General features: G+C 52.2%; 1 protein-coding gene across 12 annotated transcripts in view; it reads left to right on the top strand.

The window, feature by feature from the left end:
• Window positions 1-15,489, top strand: part of NCAM1 (neural cell adhesion molecule 1) — a 356,688-nt gene extending 341,199 nt beyond the window's left edge. For 4 of the 12 annotated variants that reach the window (XM_060180055.1, XM_060180054.1, XM_060180053.1 and 1 more), the window contains 4 exons: window positions 8,970-9,177; window positions 10,001-10,117; window positions 11,138-11,941; window positions 13,338-15,489. In XM_060180055.1, the coding sequence (XP_060036038.1) occupies window positions 8,970-9,177; window positions 10,001-10,117; window positions 11,138-11,941; window positions 13,338-13,458 (1,250 nt within the window). In that variant the 3' untranslated portion in view covers window positions 13,459-15,489. Of the gene's footprint in view, window positions 1-1,856; window positions 2,202-8,969; window positions 9,178-10,000; window positions 10,118-11,137; window positions 11,942-13,337 lie in introns of those variants that run through there. The other 8 variants (XM_060180061.1, XM_060180060.1, XM_060180057.1 and 5 more) reach the window with 2 other exon arrangements.
• The last annotated feature ends 617 nt before the right edge of the window (window positions 15,490-16,106 follow it).

Here is a 16,106-nt window from a genome sequence, read left to right as displayed (position 1 = left end):
AACAAAAGGCAGCCTAGTCTGCCAGAGAGGGTGACCACAGCTGCCCTGTGTGCTGCAGGTCTGTCCCCAGGGCCCCAGGGCCAGTGATCCAAGAGTGTGGCAATCGCACAGCCTGGCCCGACCCCCTTGCCACTGACGGGCACTCGCCTCATTAGCCCAGTCCCTCTCTCTGGCCTTCCAGATAGCTCTCTGCTTTCCCAGCTAAGCCTGCTGGGAAGGTCCCTGTGAGCCAGCTACTGATGGGAATATGGTAGGGAGTTGTTCCCGTGGCCAAGGCCTGGCCTTAGTGTGCTGTCTTGTCCAGAATGTTGGCCTGGGCTCTCGGCTTAGTTGTCACCATCGCTCTTCTCGGTTCGGGAGAGGCCAGAGAGGACACAGGGCGCTTCTAACACAGCTGTCTGTGAAAGTGGGTTAGTGGGGCAGCAACAAGACGAGATCGGTGTGTGGTTCCCAAGGGCTGTTCATGCCTGAGAGTGTGTGTCTGAGATGAGCAGGTCTGGGAGCCTCCAGTGAGCTGGCAGGCGGAGTTTACACCTCAGACCAGAAGCTTCGAATAGCCAAGATGTGGGCGTGTCCCCTGCAGGCTGTGCTCCAGCAGGTGGTCAGATGCCCTTCCAGGAAAGCTTCAAGAGCAGGCCTCCTTGCTTCTTGCTAGAATGTCCAAGTGGAAGCGGACATCTTATCCTCTGCCCCTCCTTTTGCTGTGCTCCTCATCAGTGTCTCTTTGGAATGGACAGCCCAGTGCCAGTGTCTGGTTCCGCTGGGCTTTGACAAGATCCTAAGGAGCTGGGAGTGAGAGAGGCTCAAGTTATGTATGGTTCTGCAGGATGCAGATCCTTGTGTTATCTGCTTCCTGGGGGTGAGGCCCCAGAGACAGAGTGCCTGGACATGGCGCATCATCATGCAGCAGTGCCTATAGCATTAGCTTCTGGAGTCAGGAAACATGGGAATACTGGGGAGGCCTTGTCCTTTGCAGTCCTACCCAGTAGAGATGGCAGAGTTACCCCTTGCCAACCACCCAGGCACAGAGGGCTGCAGGGCTACTCACCTAGCCCAGCTTTCACAAGAAGGTGGCTTTGTCCTCAGTTTTGGAATTTCCCAGCCAGTTGTGTGGGGACCCAAAATTCAGGGCTCAGAATGACAAACAGAATGTTCCTGGTGGAATTCCATGGTCAGCTGGGCTGGGAGAATGAGATGGACTCTCCTGTCAACACCATGGATGGGAGGATTGTGCAAAATAGGGAGAAAAGTGAGACTTCCTGCTGGAAAGGTGGGTGGTCCCCTGCCCCTGGCACCAGCTTGCTGCCCGTGGGCTGCCGTGCTCAGCGGCGTCCCTGCTGCTTCATGTCCAAAGAGACCGGAAGGCTCTTGGTGGATTGACTGCCCCTTCCTAGAGGTAGCCCTCTCCTAATCCAGCTCTCCTCAACTGTGGAGAGCCCCTCACTTTAACTTCATCTGCTCGCTGGCCCCCAGCTCCCCCAGTTAACCCTGCTGTGCTGCTTCTGGCCTCGCTGAGCTTCTGAACTGCCCTGCTGGTAGTGACACCGCACTGAACCCTCCTCTAACTTGTCAGCCTAACTGACTAAGTTGAATTAACCTTGGATCTCTGCCTTCTCTATATTTGACCTAATTTGTTTTTTTTTCTTTCTTTCTTTCTTCCTTTTTTTTTTTAATCTTTTTTTTTCTTTCTGTCTCTGCCTTCTCTTTCCTCCTCCCCACCCCCCTCCCCCACCCATGTCTGTCGTCTCACATGCCACCTGGGACATCACTGGGATGCTGCCCCCTGCCCCGTGCCACATTTGTTTTGAAACAACTGCATCCTCCTCTCTGGGGGGCCTGTTGCTTGGCACCTGCAGCGACCTTGGGAGGTTCCTCCGCATCCTACACTTTTGTTTCATTGCTTTTCTCTCTGGTGACACTCCTTCTGCTCTATTAGGAACTCGAGCACATGGATGCACACGCACACACGCACACTCATCCATTCAGTTTGCTTCAAAGCCCAGTTCCTATGAGAATCGCCAGAGCGCACCCCCCCACACACACCTTGGAAACACCAGTCAAGAGTGCCATGGCCACAGCCACTGAGCTCTCCCTGGGCCAGGAAGGCTTGGCGATTAGCACAAGCTCGACGTCCAGTCTCAGATAACATGTACCACTCCCTCTGGAGTTTGCCCCCTTGTTCATGGCAACATACACACACACACACCACACACACACACACACTATATACATACATATATATATATATATATATATATGCCAGCTCTTTTTCATTAAACACTATCAGAACAAAAACAAAACAACAACAACAAAAAAAAGCAATGTTTACAGAGAAGTTTTTGCATATCTGACACTTGTTGCTTTTTCTTTTTTTTTTTTTTCTGTTCTGGCCTGAAAATGTTGTAGCAGAGGAAGATTGCTAAATACCTTTCAAAGCTTGCATCAGATAATTAAAATCACCACATACATACATACATACATACATACATATGCACTCTTCAAGTCCTGGGCTGCTCTGCTGCCCCTCAATAAGTAGCTGACTTTGCTTGCAGTTTAAGGCCCTTGGAAAGGGGGCAGTGCCCTGCAGTTCACCTGAGCCTCTGGCTGGCAATGGGGGTGAAATTGTTAACCCATTGCCCACATAGTGGAAGAGACTGACTTGCTGGGGATTTTCTGGGGCTGGTCAGATTTTCTGGGAGGCACATAGGTTTCCTCAGCAGCACTGACTACTGCCTCTGTGAGTGGGGCCAACATGAGGTGCCTGTCTCCCAGCGGGGCTGCAGCCAGTGCAGGTCACAGATGGGCACAGAGCTCATGTCCTGAGGGTTGTGGTCCAATTGTGGCCAGATGTGAATCCTGTGCCCCACTGTCCCCCTCCTTTTAGGGGTCCAGCAGAGCACAGGGAATGGACAGGCCACCCCAGGTCCCTCTGGACTCAGTCTGTCGGCATCTCCCCTACTTGTCAGTGACACTGATTAAGTGGCATTCTTTACACTAGGGTGAAAGGCGGAAGTTCTTCCATGCTGGGGTGGGGAGAAGTGGGGAGTAGAGAGTCTCACATGGAGACCAGGGGCGACTCCTGCACAGTGACTTCAGTGTGTGTGCTTGGGGGTGAACCTTCGACTGAATAAAAGCCCCTCCCCCATTGTGCTCACCTGTCATTCTGCACCTCTCACCTCTGAGCCTCTCCATGGAAGCTTGATTTGTTTATTATTTTAGTTTCTTCTTCTTTTTTAAATTCTTTTATTATGTTTTAATCTTCAGAGAACTAGCCTTTCCCTCTGGGGATCTAAATGGCCCTGTGTATGTGTCTGCAGGGTACCTGCTAGTGGCCCCAGTGCTCCCAGTTCAGGGGTTCACTTGGGGACACATGTGGCAGGGCTCAGGCCATATGTTTAGTGGCCACTGCCCCTACTTCCTGGTGGTCTTTTCCCCTGGAGTCCTGAAGCTCCCCTTCACCAGGGCAGCAGAAGCAAGCCTAGCTCTGAGGCACAAGGCAGCCTGTTGTGGGCAGGCTTGAGAATTCCAGGTCCGTTAGTGAGAGCCACATGGAGCAGAAGGAAAAGGACAGTGACCTTTCACCACATGCTGTCATGCTCATCTTGGACAGAAGTCACAGGTCACCTCAGCAGGGCCCAGCTCAGGGCTCTGGCTTGTACCAGTCCCAAACCTTCTAGCAGGTGAGAGACAGTGTTCCAGAGGTGAGGGACATTTTTCGCAAGGGACTCTGGGAAGACCTGACCCAAGGTATGGGGACCCTTGACAGAGCCCTGACAGCTCAGCATGCCTGGAATTCCCAGGGCCTCAGCTGGAGCAGGGCTCAAGAACAGCCACCCCTGTGGACCCCCGCTCTAGGAGATGCCCTCTGGGAGGCAGTAGTAGGGCACACCCATTCCCATGAGACACCAGGAAGCACCACCCCCCTCCCCCAGATGGCGGCCCTGAGAGACACTCCCTGGCCGCCCAGCTCCGCCCCTCCACCACACCCTCTCCCAGAGCTGCCACCTTTCATAACCACACTCAGGCTCTCTCTGCTCTGTATTTTGGAATATTTATATGGCCGGTTTGGATCATGTTTTTTCTACTAACCAGACTGCTAACACTGTTGTGTAGATAATCGGCGAGGCCTTTCTGAAGTTTACACCCTTGCGTTATTAAAGGAAATAACGGTTCACGTGACCTCGCTGACGTGTTTTGATTTCACTTGCTAGCTCTGCACGAGTGGCAAAGGCCCTATTCCTCCACCTCACACCGGCCTGGATCCCTTTGATCACCCCACAGAGCCATAGACACAGTGCCCCCAACTTGTAACCTGCAGAGTAGAAAGTGGAGAAGCTGCTTTTGTTTCCTAAAGATGAGCAACTTCCCCAGAGTTGGGGGTGGGGTTTGGAGGTGGGATGGGACAGTGGTTACTGGGCTTCTTCAGTCCCCCCAACTGGCAGGAAGCAGGGAGAATACCTTTGTAAGGGGGTGGGGGGAGCAGGTCACCCTGGGGGACAGGGACGCCTTTGCCACCAGCTACACTATCTATAGCATGGTCTCCAGATTCCACAACTCCTTCCAGATGCCATTAACAGAGACAGCACATTAACAGAGACAGCACTGTGGCCGAGTGAATCCAGGAAAAGTTCCTCTCAGGAAACCTGTCTCCCCTGCATAACTTCACTTAACTGGACACCTCCTCCAGGACCCCCAGATCAGCTGTGGGTTTAGTGGGTTCTGAGAAGGTGCAAGCAGGCATGAAAGGAGAGAGGGACACAGGGACACAGGCCCACCTGAGCATCTGGAAGATGGGACACCCACAGGGAGGCATTCCAGAAAGTAGGAATGGAAGAGGGGCTCAGTCTTGGGGCAGGCCAGGTCCTCATTCAGTGCCCACCTCTCCCATGCCAGGAGACAGAATTGGAGAGTCCCAGCTTTGTGGCCTCACTGTTAGGTCTGTTCTGACCCCAGAGGTGAGGAAGAAACTGCCCCCAACAGCACATTTTGCAGGCAGGATATGTGGACAAACTAAGCAGCAAAAGTGAGGAGCACATCGGACAAAGGCAGACCCCAGGGAGTTGGGCGGTAGCACAGCAGGTTAAGCGCAAGTGGCGCAAAGCACAAAGACCGGCGTAAGGATCCCAGTTCGAGCCCCCAGCTCCCCACCTGCAGGGGAGTCGCTTCACAGGCGGTGAAGCAGGTCTGCAGGTGTCTCTCTTTCTCTGCTCCTCTCTGTCTTCCTCTCCCCTCTTCATTTCTCTCTGTCCTGTCTAACAATGACAACATCAATAGCGACAACAATAACTACAACAACAATAAAAACAACAAGGGCAACAAAAGGGAAAATCAATAAATAAAATTTTTTAAAAAGGCAGACCCCAGAAGGGCTCCTTCATTTTCCTCTTGTAACTTGTTATGGAAGATGATGGGGAAAAGCCTTCGTCCTTCTGGCTGTCTTGGGCTAAACAATCCTGTAAGATCCATAGGGAGGTAATGAATGTTGGCATGTGTGGCATACCCTTTCATCTGTGTTTCAGCATCTTCCCGCAGCACATCTTTCTGTTACAAGCTACTCACCTCCTATCTCCAGCCTAAGGAGCCCCCCCACTCCCACCCCCACCCCTAGGATGTTAGTCTCTTCAGTGCCCAAGCGGAGTATTCCTCTTTCCCTGGGAAGCCTCCAGGCACTTTCTATCCATCCATCTAGCTAGGCCGAGGCCCCTGGGTGAGACGTACAGCTCATCCCAAGGCAGCTCACCACACACAGCATTTAAATGACTATGTTTTGTCTGTTCTCATAGGCAGCTAAGACCCACTTCCCACACCCCACCCAGTCTCTCTCCATCCATGGCGGCCATGCCAGCCTTCTTCCCCCTCCTCACCTTATACCTTTGATGACCTGAGGACACTGTTCTCATCTCCCAACTAGACCCTTGTCACTTTGTTCATCACAAACTTTGAACATTTTTTCGTAAGTCGGGTTGTAAATGCTAGAGAGACATAAAGAAGACAGGAAGCCTGCTAAGACCTCGAGAGAGGAGCAAGGTGGAGGAGGACCTAGGCTGGGGGTGGGGGGGGTGAGATTGTTTTGCAGAAAACTTGAGAAATTGTACACATATACCAACAACTGTATTTACTGTAAACCGTTAATCCCCCATAAATAATTTTTTTTTAAATCATGTAAATGGACAGCAGTGAGAAAAGGATAAAGCAGATAGTTCCCAGGGTGGATGGTTGATAGAGGTGTTCCATCAGATAAGTGGTGGGTACTGACATCTGAGGTGGGAACAGTTGAAACAACTGACAATTTAGTGGGGGGGGGGGGTGGCTAGAGAAGGTGACATTTGAGCAAAGGCCTATCAGCTAACAAAGAGTTGCCCCCTGGTGTGTTGGAATGGAGTGTCCAAGCCAAGGGTCACTGAGGCTGGAGGCAAGACCAGGATAATGTATCCACCTGGAGGACAGGAGTCTCTGTGTCATATGAGTTGTGGCATCAGAAGGAACCTGAAATGTCACAGTGTATGTGGGACCTTTTGGCCAGGAGAAATTTTGGATTGTGTAACAGAGAAAAATGTAGACCATCACCCTACTTTTTGTCTTCTATCATAGTCTTTTTTCACCTTCTTTTGTCCTTCTTCATACACAGACATACACACACACCAATACTTGATCTTGGTACTAACCCTCAGAATGAGTGCAGCTGCCCTGTGGTCCTTGCCCCAGTCCTGAGTACACACTGAACCATGTCTGCTATCTCTTTCACATACTTAAGAGGACCTCTACAGTGATTTGTTTTTCCTCCATAGAGGAACGATCAATCCTGTAGGGTAGAGCCATGTTTACATAAGAACTCCCAAATGTCAAGCAAGTTCTCTTGAATCTCAAAACAGAAATCCCTCTCCACAAAGCTACTTTGAGCTCCTTTGGGAAGTGGCCACCTCACACCTATGGGGCTATGTCTCAGGAGCCTTCAGTGACTTCACACCCAGCCCAGTGACCTGACATAGGTAGACATCTGTTTCCCCTATTCAGGGAGATGGGGAGGGAGGCGGCATCGCTGGGTCACAGAAGATGAGGAAGGCTTTCTCTTCGTACTTGGCTTTTATGGGGGCGGGGGGGGGAGAACGGGGTGAATGTAAAAGGGTGGTTTTGTTCTGCTTTTGTGAACTGCCAGGTCAGTGACAGCAACTGGCTTTTCTGAGCTCTGCATTCTTAGCTGGCCTCCACCCTTACTGGGGCATAAGTTGGGGTCCTCCCTCAGAGCAGCCATAGAATGGATAAGTCTTAGGAGTCAAGGAGGAAAGGCTGGGAGGCCAGATGAAGGTCCCAAATGGCCGGGTAGAAATCTTTGCAAGCCTAAAACCTCTGCCATCTCAGACCCAGCTGCACCCAGCATGGCTGGGAATCAGGCAGTAGGTGGTCACATCTGGTGTTGCCGGGTTGGTGGCCTCACTGGGAATGCAAGTTTGAAGTCTGGATCAGCCCAGGGAACTGCAGTGGACCTGCAGAGCAGACCCCTGGGACAGACAGAGCAGGACCCCCAGAACACTGCATGAAAATAGGAGAGTGTGTAACCCTCTTCCGATGAATGGCCAGTGGGGGTTCTACAAAGGCCTGTGAGATCCACTGTTCCCACCGCACACATGGATGAACCTCCTGGGTCCTAGAAGCTTTAGATCCAATCAGGAGGTGGGATGGGTGCCAATTCTGGATTTGTGTCCTTTGTTTAATACAGTTAATGGGAATGAATCTATAGCCTCTCACAAAGGCAGTGCCTCTAAGTGGCCTCTCTGGCCCGATCCTTTATTACTTATTTTTTTTGAGAGAGGGGAAGGACCACGGCACAGCTCTACCATCCATGGAGCTCCCCCTGGTGCTGTCCATGCTGCTGCCATGCACGGCCAGGCTCAAACCCAGAGGTTCATGCATAGCAAGCCCTGTGCTCTACTGACTGAGCTATCTTCTGGCCTGGGAGCCATGTTCTTGTGTTCTTGAATCAGAAAAACAGTTCCAGACAGGGGCCATTGTGTCCACACTGACTTACAGGCAGAGTCCAGTGTGTGTCCTTCCCACCACGTGTGTTCTTCCTGACACTACTGCTGGCAGTGGGGTCTACCCCAGGCCACAGCCAGCATCCCCAGCAAGCAGAACCTGCTGCCCTCCCAGGACCATGAGCCACAGAGGCCGTGTCACCTCAGGGAGTCGGCTGGCCTGTGCACAAGTGCCACCTGGGTGTGAGAATGGGGATGCCATCCGGGTGGGTGATGGTATGCATCTCAGGGTGAGTCTGCTAGTTCTCCTGAAGTCCGGTTCAAGCAGACCTGAGCTCCCAGATGGTGAGTATCCCTGGGCCTGTCACCCCACCTGCCGGTGCCATGAGGACTGTGTGTCTCCCATGTGGACGGGCTTCCTCCATCTTCCTGGGAGAGGAGGAGACCGAAGCCAGTGTGTCCAGTGGCTGGCTCCCCCGGGGCTGATCCTAAGGGTAGGGGTGATGAGAGATGTACTGGACATCTTCCAGTCCCCACTATCACCACAAACTCAAAGGAAGCCCCAAGAACATTCTTCCACCCCCCCCCCGACCATGTTCCCTGATGGTTTCAGGGTCCTCAGGGAGACCAGCCAAGTGTGGGTCTGAGGGCAGCTGGGGGTCAAGGGCAGAGAACATGACAGATCCCACTTTCCCCATTCTTTCCTGATTGGTGGGTGTCTCGTGCCCCTGCTCCCTCCCCCATCCCATGACAAGATTGTGACCCCTGTCTCTCAGAGACAGAAGAGATCCTGTTTTATCAAGACCTAGTGGGGCACATGTAGGCCCTGAGGAAGGTGCCACGCTGGGCACAAGTGCCACCACTAGTCCATTGGCTCCACCGAACCCCGGGGGCTGTTGCTCTGCAGGGTCCTATGTTCAGCATCTCAGTGTGTTAACCTGCAGCCTCCTTCTCTCCTCCTCTCTCTCTCTGTCTCTCTCTCCTTTCTTCTCCCAGCCAATGGCAGCCCCACCACAGGCCTGAGCACGGGGGCCATCGTGGGCATCCTCATCGTCATCTTCGTCCTGCTGCTGGTGGTTGTGGACATTACCTGCTACTTCCTGAACAAGTGCGGCCTGCTCATGTGCATCGCCGTCAACCTCTGTGGGAAAGCCGGGCCCGGGGCCAAGGGCAAGGACATGGAGGAGGGCAAGGCCGCCTTCTCGTGAGTGCTGACCTGGGCTCAGGCCCAGATTTCTTAAGGGGAGGGGTGGGGGAGGGGAGGCAGCAGCTGAGCCACCACAGTTTGGAAACCCCAAGAGAAGAAGGCATTCAAGAACTGCTACCCAGAGCGTGCAAGCTCTAAGGCCTGCGTCTACCCAGCCGGAGTTTGAAGGGCTGTGCGCCAGCCAGAGCGAGGGCAACTGTCAGCACGAGCAGAGGGACGACACACTTGCCTTGTTTCACTCACCCAGTCTTTCGTGCATCCTTTCACACAGCACACCAGGGTGAGGCACTGCAGCCAGGCACCTGGGCACCGGGGTGGACACAGCCCACGAAAATGCCTGTGCTCAAGGCGCTGACAGTCCCACTGCTGTCTCCACCAGTATCTCTGGAGAAAGATGCCATGGAGCCAGCAAGCAGGGGCCTCGGCAGAATGTCTGTGTCTGGGGCTGAGCTGGTGCAGTCCCGGGAGGGAGGGCTCAAGCAGGGAGGCCAGATGCTTAGCAGACAGTATACCAGGTCTTATGTGTCTGTAAACGCAGACTCTCAGAGCACTGGACATTCAGAGCCTCCTTGTGTATCTGTGATAGCTAGATGAGCTGGAGGCTGCTTCATCTGACAGATGGGGACCTGGAGACCTGGCTGAGCAAAGCAGCTGCTCCAGGTGACACCACCTGAGTGAGGTTCAGGAACTTGGGTCTGGCTCTAGAATCCCCTCTCCAGCCCTGCTGTCCCAGGGCCCTGAGCTCGTGCCGGTTTCCCTAGGAGCCCCCACACCCCTCCCCCAGCTCCCCGGGACTGAACCAGCAGAACTCTCTCCACAGGAAAGATGAGTCCAAGGAGCCCATTGTGGAAGTGAGGACTGAAGAGGAGCGGACCCCAAACCACGATGGAGGGAAACACACAGAGCCCAACGAGACCACGCCGCTGACTGAGCCCGAGTACGTGGGCGGGTGGGGCCGCACCTCTCAGCAGAGCATGTGCTCTCCCCATCACCCCACCCACAGTCCCGGGTCCCCACCTCAGCTCCCACCCAATGTGACAGGTTGGAGTTCTAGAGCCAGTGGCCAAAAGACGCCCTTGTTTAAGAAGTCCTTAGAGAGAGGACAACTTCCGTTCCATTTGGGGTGTCTATGGGACATCTCCTTACAGAAGGGGGTCCCCTAGACTATGTCCCCAGGTTACACACACATCCCAGAAATGGCTGAGGAAGGGTAGGAGTGAGGGAGGAAAACTTCACCAAGAAAAGTTGTGCTTAGAGAAGCTTTGCAGATTCCCACTAGGAGCCCCAAGAATTCTAGGGCTTCTATAGCCTTCTGCAAAGGCTAAGGGAAGTTGGGGACCAGGCACAGCTCCTTGGTCCTGATCTTGGAGACCCCCAGGAAGCCTCACTCAGCATCTGTATCCAGCTGTGAAGCAGCCACTGAGCTGTGAGGGGTACTATGGGTGCTATGGGTCGGAAAGGAACAGTTTTGTGGCTGGGACCACTTGGATAACAGCTGTCTGCTTATCCCTGACAGGCCCCATTCCTGCCCGTGGGGCCCAGAAGGACACAGTGCCCAGTGTCTTGGGAGCCTGGGATGCCTGGAGTAGAAGGTTTGGCTGACCTGAACCCCTGTCTTTCCACGAACTAAGATCCAGGCAGGGGTCAGAGGAAGCAGAGCTGAGAGAGCAATCGGCAGGAAGGCAGGGTCGGCAGGTCCTGTGTGAGACCGCCACGTTCTTTGTCGTCTGCTGTCTCCTCTTCTGCCCACCTGGGCATGTGCTTCCTCCTTTCTCTGTGGGCCTGTGTCTGCATGCCCTGCCCAAGGGCCCCTCCTCAACCAGCTCTGGCCCTTACCCTGTGCACGCGCGCACACACACACACACACACACACACACACACACACACACACACGCTTCTCTGTCTTCGTGTCTCAGCTTCATTGTCTGTTCTCTTCTACTTCCTGTCCTCCCCACAGGCTGCCTGCCGACACTACAGCCACTGTCGAGGACATGCTGCCTTCTGTCACCACCGTCACCGCTAACTCTGACACTATCACCGAAACCTTTGCCACAGCTCAGAACAGCCCCACCAGTGAGACCACCACCCTGACCTCCAGTATTGCCCCCCCGGCCAATGCCATCCCAGACTCAAACTCTGTGCCCGCCACTGGCCAGACCACCCCTTCTAAGGGACATGGCGTGGCCGCCTCCCCACCACCCCCGGCTTCTGCCCCCAAGGTTGCCCCCCTGGTCGACCTGAGTGACACCCCCACCTCAGCCCCCAGCACCACCAATTTGTCCTCTAGTGTCCTGGTGAACCAGGGGGCTGTACTCAGCCCCAATGCCCCTGCCAGTGCAGTGGACGCCCCCAAGGCCCCTCCGGCCAGCAAGCCGGGTGCTACCTCGGCTGGGGCGGCTAGTCCCCTGGCAGCGGCTACCCCTGTCCCTGATGCCCCCCAGGCCAAGCAGGAGGTTCCCAGCACCAAAGGCCCAGAGCCTGAGTCCACCCAGCCCAGCGCAGTGAAGAGCCCGGCCGAGGCAGCCACGGCCCTCACTAGCCCGAAGAGCGAGGCTGCCTCCGTCAGCGCCACAAACCCTGCCCAGGGCGAGGACTTTAAAATGGACGAAGGGAACTTCAAGACCCCCGATATTGACCTTGCCAAGGATGTTTTTGCAGCCCTGGGCTCTCCTGCTCCCGCCGCTGGGGCCAGTGGACAAGCCCCTGAGCTTGCTCCTTCCACTGCAGACATCTCTGTTCCGCCTGCACCAGCCAAGACCGAGTACGGCCTCTCTCTGTCCACTGTTGTCGGGTTGTGTGCGTCTGTGCTGTGCTGTGTCCTCCCTGTTAGATGTGTCTTCAGCCTAGTCCAGGGCTTCTCTGAGGCCGCTGTCGGCCGAGGGGCAGGGAGAAGGCAGGGAACACCCAGGAGCAGCTGCCTATGCTAACTAGGCCAGGCTCACTCACTGTGTTCTGTCCTTACTGCTGTGACTGGCTGTGAGGTCTGCTGTCCCTGTGGGAGTCCCTGCAGTCACAGTCGAGACACTGATAAATGTAGCCTGGGAAGCAAGCTAAGAAGGTCAAGGGGCTTGCTCACATGGGGTACCCAGGTACCCAGAGGCAGTTGGGGGATAACAGTTCAACCCTCAACACATGGGACCACAATGCAGAGAAAGGAATGAGGCCCCCAGAGCCCTACGGGGAGAGGATCTGCCCCCACACAACCACCCCCACACAAACACTGATTCATGTTTGCCCTGCTCTTGAATGGCCAGTTATGTCCAGGGCTTCTAAGCACCAGGTGATTTCTAGGTCTCCAAGTTCAAGGGCAGGCCCTTCAGCTTACAGGTGTCCTCAAGGTGATGTCAAAAGGCAGCCAGAGCTGGGCCTGCACCTACCTCAGTGTGCCCTTGGACCAGCTTCTCAATCCAGAGTCAAACCCAGGTTTTATAGAGGCTTCTGTGACTGTGCTCGGCCCCTTCTCCCTGCCATCAGGAGCTGTAAAGGGGACCTTCAGCAGAATCCCTGAGTCGCAGTCAGGAAGCAACAGGACTCCCCTAGCCTAGCCCACCACCAAATGCCATGAGAACATTAAAGACCATTCTCAGCCTGTCCAAGGAGACCACAAAATAAAGGACAGGTGGGCGGGGCTGGGGACAGGCAAGAACAGGCACCAGCATTGGAGAACCTGGTGCCCTTTATACCAAGCTGAGCTGCTGCCACTGCAGCTGATTGGATAAGGAGAAGGCCTCTTCTGCACACACAGCCTAGGTGTAGCCAGAGCCGCTGGCATAGGGTGAGGGCTGGAGCAGGAACAGCCTCAGTCCTGATTCAGCTGCACCTTAGTGTCGCTTGGATCCTTTTCTTTTATGAAAGATAGGAGGAGAGAGAGGAAGAACCAGACATCACTCTGGTACATGTGCTGCTGGGGATTGAACACAGGACCTCATGCTTGAGAGTCTGATGCTTTATCCACTGAGCCAACTCCCAGACCACGGGTCCTTTTCAAAGTCACCAAGCCCAGGCCAGTGAGATCAGGGTTTTGGGGTACAGGCCAGGCACTGGTGACCTAGAGCTCCCAGGTGATGCCCACAAGCAGCCAGGGCTGGAGACCCACTGCAGCTGGAAGCCTGCCCCAGGGCCCTGGGTCTCAATGCTCTTTTTCTAATTCTCTGCAGGAAAGGCTCTGTAGAAGCGAAGTCGGAATGCCCAGAGACAGAGATGAAGCCAGCGCCAGCCGAAGTCAAGACGGTCCCCAATGACACCACACAGACAAAGGAGGGCGAGAGCAAAGCATGATGGGTGACGAGGAACCAGCAAAGATCAAAATACCAAGTGACACAACAGCTTCACCAGAGCATTTCCAAACACACACGCACACACACACACACACACACACACACACACACACACACTTACTCACTCTCATTCCTCTAGTGTCTTTTGCCTTTAAAAAAAAAAAAAGAAAGAAAGAAAGAGAAAGAAAGAAAGAAAGAGACAGATAAACACAGGATCCCCTTTTTGTAGGTTTATAGAATGGGTTCCTTTGCTGCACACTCACTCGTAAGAAAATGAGACAAAAAAGGCTAAGCCCACAGCCAAACTAGGACACTCTGTTCCCTGAAACTGGTTAAAAAGTAAACAAAAGGACCCCAAATTAAGAATCTAGGAAGCTCAGAGAAAAAAAAAAATCTAGATTCAGGAAGGCCTTAGTTGGTGTTTCCCGACTGGCACTGACCCATTTCAGATACAAACAAACAAAAACTTCCAGGCACTAAGACTAACCGAATGAACAACGTCCATGTTTATTTTTATACTTTCAGTCTATTTTGAACTCTGTAAAACCTCATAAGTAAGTTATCATTTCTGTCCACTTTGTATTTGTTCAGCATGCAAAGTATGTCGCCCTTTCTAGCTGGAATCGGTTCCCATGTAGCCGCCTGTGTTGCAGGAGGAATGCCAGACCGCAAGCATGAGGCTAGGGAGGTAGATTTCGATTTGCAGTATTCAGATTTCTGTTTTCCTTCCTTTTCTTTTTTTGTTCCTTCTTTTCTTTTCTTCTTTTTATTCCTTTCTGCCAACTTTGTTTCCCAGTGTTTACAACTTGACCAATGTATAATTTCAGCTGTGTTTAAATGTCCAAGTGAAAAATAGCTGTCTCTTTTTTAAGTTACAAATACTGCCTTGAGGTGGGTAGGATCAACACAGGTTTTCTCGAGTGCAGGAAGACTTTACAAAATTGATTGTTTACAGTGGCTCTTACCCTCATCCCTCTTCAGTTTGGATTTTGTTTTTTTAAAAAAAACAATTCTTAGGGGGTTAGATCACTTTCTGATTAGCCATTACCTGCCCATTTCTGTGAAGAAGCTTCTGCTCCCCCAGACACCTTCGTCCTTCCCTTTGAAGGACGCCTTTAGCTTTGTTGAATGAAGCAGAAAAGATTGTATAGTCAGGGCTGGTCTGGGTGAACACACTTTTTTTTTTTTAACCAGAACATCCCCAACCCCTCCTTTTTTTTTTTTTTTTTCAGAAATCCAAATAAAATCTATATATACCATTTCCATTTGAGCCCAGAATCTAGACTGGAGCAGAACAGCATGGTCTGCTTCAGGGAATTAGTGTCTTTTTTTGGAAATCTGTTGAAGTGAAGTAACATCGGCCTTCTGTTCACTTAGGCAGCATTTGTAAAAACAACAGAGAGAAAACAAAAAAAAGAAAGAAAGAAAAAAAAAAACCACCTGCCGTCTGAAGTCATAACCCAACTTTCCTGGATTGGAAACCAAGTGGGGGAACAAAAAAAAAAAAAGAAAGAAAGAAAGAGAGAAAAAGAAAGAAAATACAAAAACTTTAAGGGGGATGGGAGGGGGGAGAAGGGAAAAGCCAGCCCTTTGTATAGAGATTTTTGCTTTTGTTTCTCATTCTACTTTAGAACTGCAAGCTTGTGCACTGTGGATGCGTGAATATTTTAGTGTGAAACGTGTTCTTGTCATAGTATTGAAATAAAACTTCAACATAGTTTGGTTGTGGAAGGTATAGCAGATAGTTCAGAAAACAAAGTTATTCAGGAAACAAAAATCACTCTTCAAAGGAACTGAAGCCTTGACACAAAGAAAATCCCATCAGTGATGCTGCTGCTGAGAAAGCAGGCATCCTTGCTCTGGAGTTCCTTTCTGAAGGTGCAAAACAGCAAGAGGTTAGAGTGGCAGGCCTGCCCCCTCCACCCCCAGTCCCTTCTGTAACGTTCTGACACTTCTGCAATCTGATCAGTGGCGATATGCTAGATTATCATTTCAAACTGTGAAAAATAATAATAATAATGATAATAATAATGGTCTTGTCATTTGCTCAATGTGGGGTTACTTTGCATTTTCTCAGCTCCTGGGGATGGAAATGGAGGGTCCCAGCTGACCCAGCTCCCGCCCCCCCCTTTGATGCCAGAGTTTGCACCAATCTGTGGTGCGAATGCACAGACCCTCAGCAACATGGAGGCAGTTCTTAGAGCACACAGCAGGTTGGAAGTCCCTGGGAGTCAGAAAAACCCCTCGTGAGCAGTGGAACCAAGTCCAGATCTTGTGATGTTGGTGGCTTTGACTGCCAGGACCAACTCTTAGCTGTCCTTCATGGGAATTGTGAAGGCTCTCTTGAGTGGTTGTGCTTAGGCAAACTGATTTGGACTTAGACCGTTAGGAAGTGAAAGCAGTATCGTCAACACTCTAAGAATCTGGCCCAGGGCAGCTGACCTGCCCCTGCAGAACCCAGGCTCCGCCATTCTCTGGACCCCAAGACCCACTCCACCTGTGGTCTGTCTGCCTCTCTCTCTCCCATTAAACATAGACTTGTCTCCATATGTGTGAAATTTCTTTTCTGTTAAGAAAAAATAATAGTAAACAACAACAACAAAAGAAAAGTAAACAAAGAAATGCTTTCTCTAAAATCAAAAAGGGAGT

This window comes from Erinaceus europaeus, chromosome 20 (genome assembly GCF_950295315.1).
Source record: "Erinaceus europaeus chromosome 20, mEriEur2.1, whole genome shotgun sequence".
NCBI lineage: Eukaryota > Metazoa > Chordata > Mammalia > Eulipotyphla > Erinaceidae > Erinaceus > Erinaceus europaeus.
Note: the sequence above shows the minus strand (reverse complement) of the source record. Positions and strands in the feature narration are given on the sequence as shown.